General features: G+C 39.0%; 3 protein-coding genes across 7 annotated transcripts in view; 2 read left to right on the forward strand and 1 right to left on the reverse strand.

The window, feature by feature from the left end:
- Positions 1–16,600, reverse strand: part of LOC124224979 (uncharacterized) — a 42,853-nt gene that overhangs the window by 8,161 nt on the left and 18,092 nt on the right. Inside the window, exon 1 of one of the 4 annotated variants that reach the window (XM_046637317.1) lies at positions 256–268. The exons of the other annotated variants lie outside the window; for them this stretch is intronic. Within the exon in view, the coding sequence (XP_046493273.1) occupies positions 256–262 (7 nt within the window). The 5' untranslated portion in view covers positions 263–268. Of the gene's footprint in view, positions 1–255; positions 269–16,600 lie in introns of those variants that run through there. 4 annotated transcript variants of the gene reach the window in all.
- LOC124224983 (uncharacterized) lies at positions 1,416–4,041 on the forward strand. Its single transcript, XM_046637327.2, has 4 exons — positions 1,416–1,553; positions 2,146–2,219; positions 2,295–2,527; positions 2,609–4,041. The coding sequence occupies exons 1-4, from the start codon at positions 1,529–1,531 to the stop codon at positions 3,156–3,158; spliced, it is 882 nt and encodes a 293-aa protein (XP_046493283.1). The 5' UTR covers positions 1,416–1,528; the 3' UTR covers positions 3,159–4,041.
- Positions 9,262–15,078, forward strand: LOC124224982 (uncharacterized). 2 transcript variants are annotated; one of them, XM_046637324.2, is made up of 5 exons: positions 9,262–9,469; positions 12,392–12,695; positions 13,267–13,349; positions 13,425–13,657; positions 13,739–15,078. In XM_046637324.2, the coding sequence occupies exons 2-5, from the start codon at positions 12,671–12,673 to the stop codon at positions 14,283–14,285; spliced, it is 888 nt and encodes a 295-aa protein (XP_046493280.1). In that variant the 5' UTR covers positions 9,262–9,469; positions 12,392–12,670; the 3' UTR covers positions 14,286–15,078. The 2 variants fall into 2 exon arrangements, with proteins under 2 accessions (XP_046493280.1, XP_046493281.1); XM_046637325.2 differs by having other exon boundaries at positions 9,262–9,446.

Genomic DNA, 16,600 nt, shown 5'->3' on the forward strand with positions numbered 1-16,600 from the left:
CTCTAATCAAACATTACTATGAACGATCAACAAGTTTGTTATCATCGACTTATTCTGTTCTCTTAATCGCGCTGTTACATGCGTTGATTAGACGCGAAGCAGTTTTCTTTTTCGAAGTACATCACAGAAATAAAAGCAAAAAACTATACCTCATTACGACTGAATCGGTCTTTGTTACCAAAGAATGGATGTTTTGCACATGCTCTTGTAAAAATAATTTCAGAAATGTGGGACCCCATAAGCACCATAACTGACTTTGCATATATGTACGCTCTTGACCACGGAAGTTCCTACGTTAACCACCAGTCAACTCTACCCTCGACCAACGAAGATGGCGGTCACTATGGTTGACTCTTAATCACGGAGCATTAAAGAGGAGCACAATCTCTGACTACAAATATGGTACCTTTTTTTCATATGGCATCCAGGTGGCGTTCCGATCGCTCCAGACCCTCCGCGTCCGGCATAGCGGCCATGTTAAATACAATTTGCAAATGGCGGTTTCCGCGTCGGCGTTAGAGGCACGGAGCCACGGAGTATTAAAGGTATATATTTTCCGTCAAGCGCCTAAGTCACAGTCCAACTTTAGTAGATGATTTTCAGCAAATTTCTCATTGCGTGGACCATTATGTTCAATTTGGTTGGATTTATATATAAATCGCGTAGACTTCGTTTTCGGGTTTGTATTTTCCGCCTATTACGGATACTGAGGGTCTGGGCCGATCACAGCGCTACGGTCCGGCAGGTTATTTTGGAACCACTTTTCGACTCGATACGTAACCAAGATCGTGCTCCTTTTTAATGCTCCGTGCTCTTAATAGATGCTCGAAATTCTACCCGTTAACTTCAATTCACTTTTCAGTACGATTCACAAAAGATACATGACATCGTAGTAAATGTTCTCGTTCGATGTTTCTACAAGCATTTCCGATTCGCTCCTTCATATCCTCTGGAGCAGTTGGTACCACGCTGTAAACTTTTTCTTCGAGCTAGCCCCATAAAAAATAATCAGGGCTTGTAAGAACAAACAGTTTGAAATAAAAGTTTTCCACCTTTTGTGTAGAATCCCAATATGTGAAAACAAGTTCACGTTCCCATTTAAAAAAGAAATCGTAACCGCTAAGTGACCTTGCAAAGGTGCACCGGTGGAAAGTACGATAGCAGCCTCTCCCCGCTTTTCCCGTCAGTAGCTGATAACGAAATTTCATCAAAATGGATTAGCGACAAGGAACCACCGTCCTCGCGCAATACCAGACCATCGAGGAACTACACACACGATAAATTTACTGCATTACGATAAGTTCTGCATCATAACGTTCCAGCAGGTGCACATCAGATAACGGAGTTAGCAAAATTGATATAAAATCGACAGCGAAAAATGCTTGCTGCGCATTACGTTATGTAACAGGTGATGCATAGGTATCCGCGTTGCTGTATGTAGATTTCTGATCACTTTCGTTTTGTCGATTACCGATAACGGACGTCTCATTTCTTTTTCGAGTGTTTTGCCTTTGCCCAGAGTTACGAAATGGCGAGAGCTGGCGAAGGAGTTGGTAAGTACTGTTTTATTTCTTGCGATCGAATTTCAGGAGCAACACTTTGAGTTACACATTTTTAAGAGTAAACCGTTTTAATGCGTTTGGCTCCTAGCTTCAGCTTTATGCTTACTGAGTAACGGATAGCCATTTTTGGATTAAGATAACGTATCTAAATTCGCTTCCCGATCTTTATACTTGGTAAGCATAGCCTGAGATTCACGATAACGATAGACTCAGTTTTATTTGCAGAGAATTACGATTATTGTTCATTGCTTATTGTTATACCCTCATATAGGTTTGTATATTAACATTTGTATTTCGGTGTGATTTTTCCCTGCATGAGTGCAAACTCGTGCGTAGGGTTGTAGGGTGAATCACGGTTTTGCATAGAATCCGGTTTATCGTAAATCACGTACAATCAAAATTCTGTTGTACTGGGTCGAATCGCTTTCGTGGATTCTTCAGTCTCGCCTCTCGAGTAGGTCGCGGATTGCTGTGTGTGCATGTGCGTAATGGCGGCGGGATGATTCGAGAATTGCGAGGAAGGTCACGAATTTCAGACGCGTTGATTTGGAATGAATTTTTTTTTTTTATCCAAAAAATGCAGACTTTAGTGGCTGCTGTCAAGTAATATTCAATTTGGCAACTAGCGGAGGTGGGAGAACAGACGAAATCTGCAAGGTAAAAATTAATTTAATATACATATAAGCAATTATTCTGATCTAGCGAAACTAATACATGCATATTTACACATAGATTGCTGCCTGTACCGAAATGGGTCAATTCAGGTCCTACATTATGCCGCTGAATGGGATACCGCCAATGATAACTAACGTCAATGGTTTGAGAGTTATGGATGGTGAATTGTACGAAAATGATAAAAAAGTAGATACAGATCCAGCGGAAACTGCTATCACTAAGTTCTTGGACTTCCTGGACACTCAACGCCAGTCAAGACCAGTTATCCTTGTAGCACACAAGGCCCACGAGTGATTATTGTTGCTGTGTAATTTATCGATTTCTTAAACATTCGTGCACGATGTGGTTTCAATTGCATTATTGATTGGCAGATTTCACGGGCCACGGATTCTACGACTGGTAACAGATCTGGGTATGATGGAGGAATTTCAGTCACGTGTCGCAGGATTTGCGTGCACGCTCCTTCTATTTCAAACCGAATTTCCTGAGCGTGATAGTCACGCGCTGAAAAATATCGCTGAAGGTATCCCCGGCTTCAACTGGGAAGCGAAAGCAGCATATTATGCGACTCGTATGGAGGAACTATTAATGGAAGTAATACGTTACTACGGGATTGGAAACAACATTACGAATTATACGGAAAGCGCTGAAGCTGCATCAACAAAGCTAGAGACTAATGATAGAAAAGCCTCTCTAGAGGAGATTAGAACACTAAACAATAAACAACTTTCCCTTCCTACAAGGGAGAAAATGGCTAAGGCAGGAATCGGCTACCAAGATTTAGTGGAAGCTTATCGATCTGGCAGCGACGACGGAGTATTACAATTACTGCAGGATGTCGGGTTAAGACGGGACGTTAAAAACAAGATACTTGAGCATCTAAGGGTCTCGGTACCGCGAACTCCTCAACCAATCGAATGAAAATTATAGCCTCTAGATTTCACTTCGAAAATGATGAAACTTTTGTTTCACTATCATTATCCAAGATTAAATTTTTCTTGCATATTACATAAATGTACAATAAACAGAATTCTATACGAAGCTAACCACATATGCAATATCCAACGTTCGTGTCGGTAAATTTCTGTTACCCCGAATGCATTGCATGCATACGGCTTCCATTAACACTATATATTTTCGGACATACAGAAACTGGCGTGCACGTGTAGCGTAATAAACTTTTCCATCTTTCAGGAGGTGTTTGTTTGGGCAATGATGTCCCAGGGATAGAATAGCTTATTTTTACATATGTAAAGCAAGTACGGAAATTCTTACCTGCACTCGTGGGAAAAGCCGTGGTGGGCGTAACTAACCCACTACGCTGGACCCAGAGGGCAAGGGTAGTTCAGGGTGAATAAGAAAGCCCAAAACATTATTTATACATACTTGAAACTTCCTCATTCGCCTAAATTCCGTAAAAATGAATGGAACCAATTAGGAACCGTGTTAAAAATCGGCACGCTGAAGAACAAATCCTTAACAAGTCTTGCACTGACAATGAGCAGAAGCAGGGTAGTTCATCAGAATTATTTTAACACGACGTTTCAAAATTATCTTTCAAACATTGCAGTTCTTCGTAAACCATCGATCGGAGCAGTTCAAAGATATTTTTAAATCTTGGCGAACGATGTAACTCTGAAGAAATTCCGTGCTTATACTACTGTTAAATAATATTATTACTCCCAACAATATTTAAGCATTATAATTTCAATTCAGCTTTTGAATAAACCTAATCATTGAGTTTAATTGACGTTTTGATTTAACCTAATTAATAACCTTCAACGTGAATAGATCTATTGAACTGTCTCCGTATCCATTTTAGTATATCCACCGGCGCCCTATCTGGCATTGGTGAATTCTTTTCTTCACTCTACCATTTTTTGCAACAGCTCTCGTATCATTCGTTAAGGGGTGACGCCACTCTAGGATTTTGTGAAATTTGATTTTTTTCATTGCTTGGATTACACAATATTTTAGGGTCACACAAACAATATCTAGTTGGTCTTATAGTGGAAAAAAATTTCAAGAGGTTCAATTCTCGATTTATGCCTTGGAGCGCGCGCCGAGTGCTTGTAAAACTGAACGCATTTTTCTCGAAACCACTTTTTTCAAACCGGGAGGACAGATTACTTGAATATCGTTGCATGGATCGATCTGAAATTTTGATAGTAGCTTCACAATTACATTCTCTACGAAAGTAAGTAGTTGTTTTTTTATTTAATGTAAAGTTTTATTGATTTATAAAAAAATTACTGCTTACTTTTTGCCCACAAGTCGACTCATTTTTTTAAGTGTACCATTTCTACAGAATTTGATAAAAAAAAACCCTACGTAGTTCCATAGGCAATATCATACAGATTTTAAAATTTTTGGGTTCTTTGTGACGGGTCTTATACTTTATCGATTTGATTATGCATCTGAATGATAATAAAACATTTTTTTCATACTTCGATACGTGTTAGGTAAGCCCGCTGAGAGGAAATCATATTCCTTTTTCCATACTCCCAAAATAAATCGTGAAAGTTGGGCCCATTTTTGACCGTTAGAGCGGTGTTACCCCTCAATCCACCGGCACGTGTTTGGTATTGGTGAATTAAACTTTCGATTGAAAACCTCTCCTTAAACCTCACTGTTGATGCGTAAGAGCCAAATTTCCAAAGCGCTTAGAAAAGGAGGCAGAGCAGGTAGAAGGGTTGAATTTCATAAAAACCAGAACGATCGTGCGTAAATAGTGTCACATAATTTTTAAACGGCGTATTGTCAGAAAAAATGGAGACAACTTCACGATTTGTACCCCATTCAGTTCCCGTCGAATACGCATAGCCGCCCGCAGAGCCCGAAATGATCTAAATCGATTGAAGTTAAGTGATAACTTTTACTCCAAATCGTTATCTTCTCTCAATACCAGTTCAATCAACAAAGAAGAACAGCGTTCAGTTCAGGTAAATCGCACCCAAGAGTTTAATCCTAGTATGAGGTTTTAAATTATCGTGGCGAATTCGGGTTTCCGTAAATGAATAATAGCCAAACCCAATCCGTATCATAACACTGTTATTGGTTTACAATTATCGAGCTCAGTTTTTTAAAATTCCAATTTCAGCTGTCGAAAAAAGCCAAAAATGATCCTACATACTCACGGATGCCTAATTACAATTATGTAGGGTTATATATTCAAAGATATTCACAAATATGCCGTTAACATGTATATGCACACAGATACCCCCACACAAAATTTTTAGGTTGAATTAACTCATTGACTTTACGTAAAAATTGTTGGATCGAGGAGATATTAATCGTATTGCAATTCACCCGAATGAAGATATCAATTACTTTCATGAACTGCAATGAAACAAAATAAATCACTAAAAGTGTAATTTGCATTTCATTCTACCCAAATATCAAAACACAAACGTGATTTGTATTTTACTTCTTGCTGATGGCAGTGTGCAAATCCACTTAGTATTATATTTCATCGCTATTGCAAAATACTGATGTAATTAACATTTCATTCCTTTTCAATTACAAAATCAAAATCTAATTTTGATGAAATACGTAATGGTCTCTAATCAAATTCTGAGATACAATGTTTTTGATTAAAATTCTCAAATACAGTGTTATTTAACTAAATCTTGAAATGCGTTCTTGTTGACCGAATCCCGAGTGACGATTTTTTTCTGCTCAGTCGTCGATGTAATTTTTAAAGAAAAAAAATTATAATTCATACTACATACTGACATGAATTATAAAAAATTGGATCACTTCTTATGCGAGCGATTCAAGTTCCTACTTCTTTTACCGTCTGGTTGTATTTCAACCACAATTGAGGTGCGGTAACTGTGATGTGCAGTTGTTATGAAACGAGAGGGGAAAATTACCACGGAGTGCAAGTGTTTTAAGTACGTGCAAAAAACGATTTGATAAAGAGTGAGCCGGGAGTATTCCTTGAGGGACGTCAATGAGAACGACGCTTCACATATATTTGTTGTTCACATTGCGAATCCTCAAGGAATCCTCCCCGTACGATAAAGCATTTTGAAAGTAAGCCATTTCTACGTTCCATTTGAAATCATGAGCTTTCAAATTGTGACAACTGAAATTAGAAAGAAATAACGACTGTAGTTTTTTAAATCACATATTTCCGCGTCATCCCAATCATACGCTTCTGTAAAATGAAAAGTAACTAGATGGAAGTAAGACGTTCTGTTATTCTACAGCGCTCAGTCAAGCTTTTGCCACTATCACCTGCACTCTGTACTCGAGGTTTTTGAACGCTATGATGAACTTTTATAACTTCGAGTCTCGTTATTCTCGAAAGGAAAATTTAATTTCATGCTCGATTTGTCAATAATCCATTATTTCCCGACGGGTTATTAAACCTGGAATGGAAATAAAATTATAACTAAATAACGCATAACGTACCCGATTCATGAATCTAGAATCTAGGCATGAAAATGGGCTTACATCGGTAATACTTTTTCAATTGTAAATACTGCTTCGGTGTTCCAAGACCGTCTGGATTTCAGGAAAGACGTGTGTGTATTCTTCAACGCTTTGGACGATAACAGTTTTTTTTTTTTTGGAAGCAATAACCTCGCTTGCACTATCTCTGATAGCAGCGGACATAACACATATTTCTGTAGAAAGTGTGATAGCTTTAATAGCTGTTGTTCGAGAGCCTATCTATAATATGTATTAATCAAAATAATGGAAGGACGGTAAGACAGCTTGCTGCTAATTGTGAGTAAATACATTACTGACCGAGTTGAAATTTCAGTATGTATGACCTAATTTCTACAATACAGTGTTATTTCATAGATTTGAGAATGCAATCGATAATATAAATATTCGTTTACAGGTGCATTGAACTTTATTTCAGATAATTCATCACCATGTAATTAACCGTTGCCACGTGTGATAGTTGAGAATTTTAGCATTATTCCGAAACATCAAAAGCTTGAACTAATCGTATTTTTGATTCCAAGTTTTTAATTCGAAAAATAAAGTAACATACGCAAACGAATGTGATTTATAAAATATATAGATCTTATTCACAGAATTAAAAAATTTTCATTGGTTCTGGATACGGAAAAAAATAAACAACACACATTTTGAGTGATGATAAAGTTTCGCAATTTATATTAGGAAAAATGTCTTAATCGCGGTAAGAATGGATTGGCATGAATAATCTTCTATCCATTGTTCATTGCAGACAAGATAGAAACACTTATGCTTCACAGGCTAGGATTATCTGAGGAAATGATTATTTTCCACCATGTATATTTTCAGCTAGCATTTGATGAAAAATTTCGATACGGTCTCGGAAATCCTGACGAATAATTGATTTGGGACGCCATTAAGTGAATGTCGCTTCCGATTTTTTCTTCATCGTTCTGTCTGGGACAGAAAAAAAATTCGTGTTGCTCCAACAGTCCTTATTGGCTAATCATTCGACAATTGCAATTGTAAAACTTTCACTATAAGATCTGGATCTGTGATACCAAAGACCATAAAATGCCAATGTCTCAGAACCATTTAATCTACTCTAAGCGAAGTTTATACCCAATCTAAATTGAACAATTCTTTAATGCAAATCGGAATTTTGAAGTTCCCTAGATATCGATTCGCATACAATTCATACGTAGTTTGGAACTGTTTTCTAGTTGCCATTCTGAACTCTGGACTTTTCACTTATGACGCAAAATTAGTGGCCGATGAACTTCGTTGATACCAGTTTTGGAGCGACTTGGTCGAATTGAAATTTCGAATTGAAACATTTTGCGCACCAGATCAAAATCAGCAGCCGAAAAAACTTTCGGATATCAATTTCTATACCCTTCGAATCGATCCATAGTAATTCTTTTCACAGCAATCAAAGGTACGCCAAATCAAATTTCTGAGCTTCGTCTTTAGATTTAACATCAACGATGTTAAAGGATAGCCTGGTTCCGGAATGAAACAATATATTCCATATTGAGGTTCGCTGTTTCGAATTTTCGAGTTTTTTACTTCAAATTCAGAATCGGCTGTTTGAAAAACCTTTGGAATAACTCTAGATACCGTAAAGCTTTTAGCCGAAGTCTTTCAAGTGCTCGCGAGCAGCGAGGCAAGACTACAAAGTAATGTAATCTTCAGAGATAACCCTTAGGTACCGGGCGCCGAACATGGTGTATGTAGCGAATGCATTACCCATTACAAAAATAATATGTAATACATCAAAACCATGATTTGTAACAACGTGAATGATTGACAATGGACGATAACGCAATTGGTAATCACCAAAGTAACAGGTAATGGATTCGAATTACATTATTAATGACCAAAATACTGAGGAATGGATTCGAATTTCAACGGTTTATTACTAAAGTAATAGGTCATCGTTATTGCATCACTATTGCCACAATGTATGCATGGATTCCAATTGCAATAATCATAACTGCAGTAATTGCTTTACTGATAACTCTTTTCTTGTAATGATAGCTGAAGTTAAATATTACAGCATCCGAAATGGCGGTTATCTAAATAAAGAAGAGAAAAAAATTGCTCACTTAACCGTGGAGGTCAGATGATCGATTGACAACATTCCGATTAAATGATACTGGATATTCGCAGTTGAATGATTTAAAAATTAACCGTTACATTGAGAATGACGATACCTCAATTATCTCAATTTTATCATAATTTATCAATGTACTGACTATAAAAATAACGCCTAATGAGGAAAAGTATATTATTCACTGAAAATGGAATGAATAATACAGCGATGTCCCATTATTAACTACCAAAATGATTCACAGCGATGAGAAAACGCAGAAATCATTAAAAAATTAATGTGTAATGGAATGGCTAATCCATTAATAAAGCAATGCATTTTTCACAATCACTCAGGTGGGTATTACGACAACGAAATAAAATACACGTCGAGATGGGTTTTCAAAACACTACGCGACACGGAAGGAAGCGTCATCAGTTTCAAAGCACGACTGTCTGCCAGAGGCTTTCATGCAGCGAGAAGACGTGGACTACTCGGAGACGTTCTCACCAGTCGTGAGGTACGATTCTCTCCGAGTACTCCTAGCGATCATCGCGGAAGAAAATCTTGAAGCAGTACAGTTCGATGTTCGAACTGCTATTCTCCATGGACTTCTTGACGAGGTCGACATGATGGAGATTCCGACGGGACTGGAGGTCAACGGAAGTCGAGATAAAGTGGTGTGTCTTCTCGAGAAAGCATTGTACGTACTCAAGCAGGCTCCGCGCTGCTGGAACTTGGAAATCGCGAGTGTTTTGAAGAGGTTCAATCTGATAGAGACTAATGCGGACAAGCGTGTTTTTCCTCGTACCTCGCGCTGTTCGTAGACGACAGGATAATTGCATCGAAGTCTGCGGGTATAATCGAAAAAATTGTCAGAGAGTTGAGCAAAGAATTCGATATAACGATCGGAGATTGCATTAACTTCGCCGGAATGCAAATAAGTCGAGATCGCGAGTCAAGGTCGATGTTCGTACATCAAGAGGCCTACGCGAAAAAAGACATAGAGCGATTCGGAATGAGTCGAGCAAAAGGGGTCTCCATGCCGGCGGATCCTCACACAATTTTGTACCCGGTAGAATCAGAAGCGAGCGAAAGGCAACCGGTAAGTAGTGTGGCCATAAGAGTTCTACACGCAGATTCCGGTTACCGACACTTACCTACCGAGCCGCTCCACGCAGCCAACCGAGCCGCTCCGCGCAGCTCAGACTCAAACCCTTTTCCGCTCCGCGCATCCCAGACGCGAACCCTTTTCTGCGATGACGTCACAGTCTGCCGTACCGAAGGTCAAAGTCTGTAGTGCTCGCCTGCCGACGGTAGTGGGTGCAGCGGGGGGGCGAGAACTTTTTTACCGTCCCTACCGTGGGCAAGGAATTTGGAGTGGTTAATGTTACACATCAGCAGTCCTATCGTGGGAAAATAATGCGGGACGGTAAAAAAGTTCTCGCCCCCCCGCTGCGCCCTCTACCTTCGGCAGGCGAGCACTACAGACTTTGACCTTCGGTACGGCAGACTGTGACGTCATCGCGGAAAAGGGTTTGCGTCTGGGGTGCGCGGAGCGGAGAAGGGTTCGAGTCTGAGCTGCGCGGAGCGGCTCGGTGGGCTGCGCGGAGCGGCTCGGTCGGTAAGTGTGGGTAACCGGAATCTGCGTTTAGAACTCTCATAGCCATACTACTCCGGTACCGTATCGCGAGGCAATAGGATCGCTAATGTTTCTCGCGGTAGTAACACGACCAGCTATTGCACACGCTGTAAATTCGGTTAGCAAGTTTCAGAACGAACACGACGAGAGTCATGTGCGAGCAGTGAGTCGAATTTGCGAATCAAACTCGCGGGATATTCAGATGCGGATTTCGCGAGCGATATAAGGACCAGAAGGTCGACGACGGGTTACGCGTTCTGTCTAGCAAACGGAATTGTAACGTGGTCGTCTCAGCGACAAAAACTCGTGTCTACGAGTAAGACGGAATCGGAGTATATCGCGGCATCGACGGCGGCGAAAGAAGCTGTATGGCTACCTACGTGCGCTGTTGAGCGAACTAGGGTACATGCGAAACGAGTCGACGAATTTGTACGCCGAAAACCAGAGCGCTATTCGATTGATTCGAGATCCGGAATTTCACAAGCGCGCGAAACATATTGATGTGAAGTTTCACTACATCCGCGAGAAAGTCGAAAACGGCGAAATCAATATAATCTTTGTGCCTACCGAGGTTCAATCGGCGGACATTTTTACCAAAGCGCTACCAAAGAATAGATTTGCCAAATTATATACGAATCTCGGGCTGTGCATAAAACGCTCCGACGGCGGAAGTGTTGTGGCAAGTTATCGCATTTGATGCGAACGCGGTGCGAGGAGGACCGAGTGTAGCCGAGCGCCTTGCAGCGATCGGAACCGTACCATAATTATCGTGCATATGCGATAATTTCATGCCTACTTACGATGTACGACAGCACATTATCATCGTACGCAGATTGTACGATAATTTCCATTATGATGCAAATTTTGAGAATTTAAGATGTTGGTACCACTATTAATCTTGAAGTCGAGGGGGAATTGGTCAGGGGGTCGATTTTATATTTTCACTTTTTCATCTCACCTCAGCTGAGCATTGTGATTGGCTGTCTAACCTCATGCAGCCAATCAGAATGCTCAGTTGGGGTGAGATGAAAAAGCGAAAGATACAAAATTGGCCCCATGGTGTCTGTGCTATACGTAAAGCATATAGGGTACGTTCTACTTGCGACCGCAGCGCTCGGCGAGTGTAAAGCACCCACAGTTAACCCTTCAGGACATGGGTTATGAGATTTTCTCTCATGCTCAACGTAGATCTCAAATATCTTTTAAAATTCAAATGGAAAGACTACTTGAAAATTTTTGCATCTTCCTATAATTTAGTTTTCTAGATACACATTCACTAAAAACTGTTTTTTTTTAAATCAAAATTGCGAAAAAAAATAATTTTTTGGAGAACATGAGATTTTTTCTCATGGCCAGAGTATTAAAGGTTAAGAGATTTTAGTTTTCGTTTCTTTTCGGCCTAGTTCGGGTCGTTCCGTAGTATGCGTCCGCCATACTTGTTTACATGATACATATACCTAAAGAATAATTGTGCAATGTTGTGCTGTGTTATCTGCTTTCAAAAATGTAAAATTCATAATTTAATTGTTGATATTCATTAAATGAATATTATTAAAAGGTGTTAAATAAACGTAAGTCAATATTTTTGTTTTATATATAACCCTGACAAAAACATTTTATGAGTACTTAGATCTAAGTTATTTTGCATTGTGAATATTTAATTGACATTACTTTAATAATACATTTGAGCAATTATTTTACCTCAAAAAACATTGAAAATTATAAATAAATGATATTTTCTTAAGAAAGCTGTATTTAAAATATACTGAGCGCATGCGCAGAAGCCATGAGATTTTTTCTCATGGCCAGAGTAAATAATGGCAGTCAAAACACCCATGTCCTGAAGGGTTAAAAAGGGTCGCGAAAAAGGTTGTTTCAATTTCAAAACGGTAGTTTACAGTGACAAACTATAAAGCATTTACAAAAATGTCAATATTACGTTTAATATAATTTATTTATTCATTATAGACACTGTTTTGACAGGTACGATAATTCTACGATAGTTGCCTCACTTCCGGCTGTGAACACTGGCGCCTTGGAGTCTCGAGCGAAGCAAGCGACGTATTAGAGGAAGTTAGTTGTGAGCAAACTGTCGTTAAAAAAGTACGCAGTGTGTAATAAATAAAGATATTCATATGTTATTACGTTTCCAAAGATTAACAGAGGGTTATTATTCTACCGCGTCGTTTACCTCTCCATTCCTAAAACCACCTGCGATCCTTAGCCTTAACAGAGTGTTTTGCCTTTGCCCAGAGTTACGAAATGGCGAGAGCTGGCGAAGGAGTTGGTAAGTTCTGTTTTATTCCTTGCGATCGAATTTCGAGAGCAACACTTCGGACGTGTTCGGAAATTGACTGAAAGTACTGTCAGTACTGAAAATCTACAGTATACGTCACTTGGACTATACCATTTTCAGTACTGACAGTACTTTCAGTCAATTTCTGACCACGCTCTTGGTAAGCATAGCCTGAGATTCACGATAACGATCGATTCAGTTTTATTTGCAGAAAATTACGATTATTGTTCATTGTTTATTGTTATACCCTCATATAGGTTTCTATATTAACATTTGTATTTCGGTGTGATTTTTCCCTGCATGAGTGCAAACTTGTGCGTAGGGTTGTAGGGTGAATCTCGGTTTTGCATAGAATCCGGTTTATCGTGAATCACGTACAATCAAAATTCTGTCGTTACTGGGTCGAATCGCTTTCGTGGATTCTTCAGTCTCGCCTCTCGAGTAGGTCGCGGATTGCTGTGTGTGCATGTGCGTAATGGCGTCGGGATGATTCGAGAATTGCGAGGAAGGTCACGAATTTTAGATGCGTTGATTTGAAATGAATTTTTTTTTTTTTATCCAGAAAATGCAGACTTCAGTGACTGCTGTCAAGTAATATACTATTTGTCACACAACGGATCTGAGAGAACTGACGAAATCTGCAAGGTAAAAATTAATTTAATATACATATAAGCAATTATTCTGATCTAGCGAAACTAATACATGCATATTTACACATAGATTGCTGCCTGTACCGAACAGGGTCAATTCAGTCGCTACATTATGCCGTCGAATGGCATACCGAAAAGAAAAACTAACTTCACTCGCTTGAAAATTATAAATGGTGAATTAGAGGAAAACGGTCGTATAGTAACTACATTTCCAAAGAGAACTGCTTTCACTGATTTCTTGGAGTTCCTGGACGATCAACGCGGGTTAAGACGAGTTATCCTTGTAACACACAACGCCCAAGAGTGATTATTGTTGCTGTGTAATTTATCGATTTCTTAAACATTCGTACACGATGTGGTTTCAATTGCATTATTGATTGGCAGATTTCACGGGCCATCGATTCTACGACTGGTAACAGATCTGGGTATGATGGAGGAATTTCAGTCACGTGTCGCAGGATTTGCGAGCACGCTCACTGTATTTCGAAAAGTATTTCCTGCGGGTACACCTTGCAGCCTGAAAGCTATCGCTAGTAATATCCCCGACTTCAACTGGGCAGATCGACGAGCATATAATGCGACTCATAGGGAGCAAATATTATTGAATGTAATACGTTACTACAGGAATGACTTGTCGATTGAAAACCAAATTAAGAATTCTACGGTAAGCGTTAGAGCTGAATCAACAAAGCTTGAGACTAGTGATAGAAAAGACTCTCTAAAGAGGATTTCAGGACTTTCCATCCAAATGAGGATAAAAATTGCTGAGGCAGGAATCGGCTACGAAAATTTAGTGGAAGCTTATCGATATGGCGGCAACATCGGAGTATTAGAATTACTGCGGAATGTCGGGATAAGACGGCACGTTGAAAACACGATACTTGAGCATCTAAGGGTCTCGGTGCCGCAAACTCCTCAACCAATCGAATGAAAATTATAGCCTCTAGATTTCACTTCGAAGATGATGAAACTTTTGTTTCACTATCATTATCCAAGATTAAATTTTTCTTCCATATTATATAAATGTACGATAAACAGAATTCTATACGAAGCTAACCGCATATGCAATATCCGACGTTCGTGTCGGTAAATTTCTGTTACCCCGAATGCATTGCATGCATACGGCTTCCATTAACACTATATATTTTCGGACATACAGAAACTGGCGTGCACGTGTAGCGTGATAAACCTTTTCATCTTTCAGGAGGTGTTTGTTTGGGCAATGATGTCCCAGGGATAGAATAGCTTATTTTTACATATATAAAGCAAGTACGGAAATTCTTACCTGCACTCGTGGGAAAAGCCGTGGTGGGCGTAACTAACCCACTACGCTGGACCCAGAGGGCAAGGGTAGTTCAGGGTGAATAAGAAGGCCCAAACATTATTTATACATACTTGAAACTTCCTCATTCGCCTGAATTCCGTAAAAATGAAAGGAACCAATTAGGAACCGCGTTCAAAATCGGCACGCTAAAGAACAAATCCTTAACAAGTCTTGCACTGACAATGAGCAGAAGCAGGGTAGTTCATCAAAATTATTTTAACAAGACGTTTCAAAATTACCTTTTAAACAGAGCAGTTATTCGTAAACCATCGATCGGAGCAGTTCAAAGATATATTAAAATCTTGGCGAATGATGTAACTCTGAAGAAATTCCGTGCTTATACTACTGTTAAATAATATTATTACTCTCAACAATATTCAAGCATTATAATTTCAATTCAGCTTTTGAATAAACCTAATCATTGAGTTTAATTGACGTTTTGATTTGACCTAATTAATAACCTTCAACGTGAATAGATCTATTAAACTGTCTCCGTATCCATTTTAGTATATCCACCGGCGCTCTATCTGGCATTGGTGAATTCTTTTCTCCACTCTACCATTTTTGCAATAGCTCTCGTATCATTCGTTAAGGGGTGACGCCACTCTAGGATTTTGTGAAATTTGATTTTTCTTATTGCTTGGATTGAACAATATTTTAGGGTCACAAAAACAATATCTAGTTGGTCTTATAGTGGAAAAAAATTTCGAGAGGTTCAATTTTCGATTTATGCCTTGGATCGCGCGCCGAGTGCTTGTAAAACTGAACGCATTTTTCTCGAAACCACTTTTTTCAAATTGGGAGGACAGATTACTTGAATATCGTTGCATGGATCGATCTGAAATTTTGACAGTAGCCTTACAATTACATTCTCTATGAAAGTACGTAGTTGTTTTTTTATTTAATGTTAAGTTTTATTGATTTATAAAAAAATTACTGCTTATTTTTTGCCCACAAATCGACTCATTTTTCTAAAAGTGTACCATTTCTATAGAATTTGATAAAAAAAAAAAAACCCTACGTAGTTCCATAGGCAATAACATATAGATTGTAAAATTTTTTTGGTTTTTTGTGACGGGTCTTATACTCTATGGATTTCATTTTGCATCTGAATGATGATCAAATATTTTTTTTCATACTTTGATACGTAATAGGTGAACCCGCTGAAAAGAAATCATATTCCTTTATCCATACTCCCAAAATAAATCGTCAAAGTTGGGCCCATTTTTGACCGTTACAGTGGTGTTACCCCTCAATCCACCGGCACGTGTTTGGTATTGGTGAATTAAACTTTCGATTGAAAACATCTCCTTAAACCTCACTGTTGATGCCTAAGAACCAAATTTCCAAAGCGCTTAGAAATGGAGGCAGAGCAGGTAGAAGGGTTAAATTTCATAAAAACCATCACGATCGTGCGTAAACAGTGTCACATAATTTCTAAACGGCGTATTGTCAGAAAAGTTGGAGACAACTTCACGATTTATACCCCATTCAGTTCCCGTCGAATACGCAGAGCCGCCCGCAGAGCCCGAAATGATCTAAATCGATTAAAGTTAAGTGATAACTTTTACTCTAAATCGTTATCTTCTCTCAATACCAGTTCAATCAACAAGGAAGAACAGCGTTCAGTTCAGGTGAATCGCACTTAAGAGTTTAATCCTAGTATGAGGTTTTAAATTATCGTGGCGAATTCGGGTTTCCGTAAATAAATAATAGCCAAACCCAATCCGTATCATAACACTGTTATTGGTTTACAATTATCGAGCTCAGTTTTTTAAAATTCCAATTTCAGCTGTCGAAAACTAGCCAAAAATGATCCTACATACTCACGGATGCCTAATTACAATTATGTAGGGTTATATATTCAAAGATATTCACAAATATGCCGTTAACATGTACATGCACACAGATACCCCCACACA

This window comes from Neodiprion pinetum, chromosome 1 (genome assembly GCF_021155775.2).
Source record: "Neodiprion pinetum isolate iyNeoPine1 chromosome 1, iyNeoPine1.2, whole genome shotgun sequence".
NCBI classification, from domain to species: Eukaryota; Metazoa; Arthropoda; class Insecta; order Hymenoptera; family Diprionidae; genus Neodiprion; species Neodiprion pinetum.

Excerpts from the sequence above, each read along its gene's own strand:
- LOC124224982 (XM_046637324.2), top strand. The coding sequence starts at position 12,671 with ATGGCGAGAGCTGGCGAAGGAGTTG. Across the intron at positions 13,350-13,424 it reads GAACTGACGAAATCTGCAAG|ATTGCTGCCTGTACCGAACA; the intron begins GTAAAAATTAAT and ends ATTTACACATAG. Across the intron at positions 13,658-13,738 it reads GTAACACACAACGCCCAAGA|ATTTCACGGGCCATCGATTC; the intron begins GTGATTATTGTT and ends ATTGATTGGCAG.
- LOC124224983 (XM_046637327.2), top strand. The coding sequence starts at position 1,529 with ATGGCGAGAGCTGGCGAAGGAGTTG. Across the intron at positions 1,554-2,145 it reads GAGAGCTGGCGAAGGAGTTG|ACTTTAGTGGCTGCTGTCAA; the intron begins GTAAGTACTGTT and ends CAAAAAATGCAG. Across the intron at positions 2,220-2,294 it reads GAACAGACGAAATCTGCAAG|ATTGCTGCCTGTACCGAAAT; the intron begins GTAAAAATTAAT and ends ATTTACACATAG.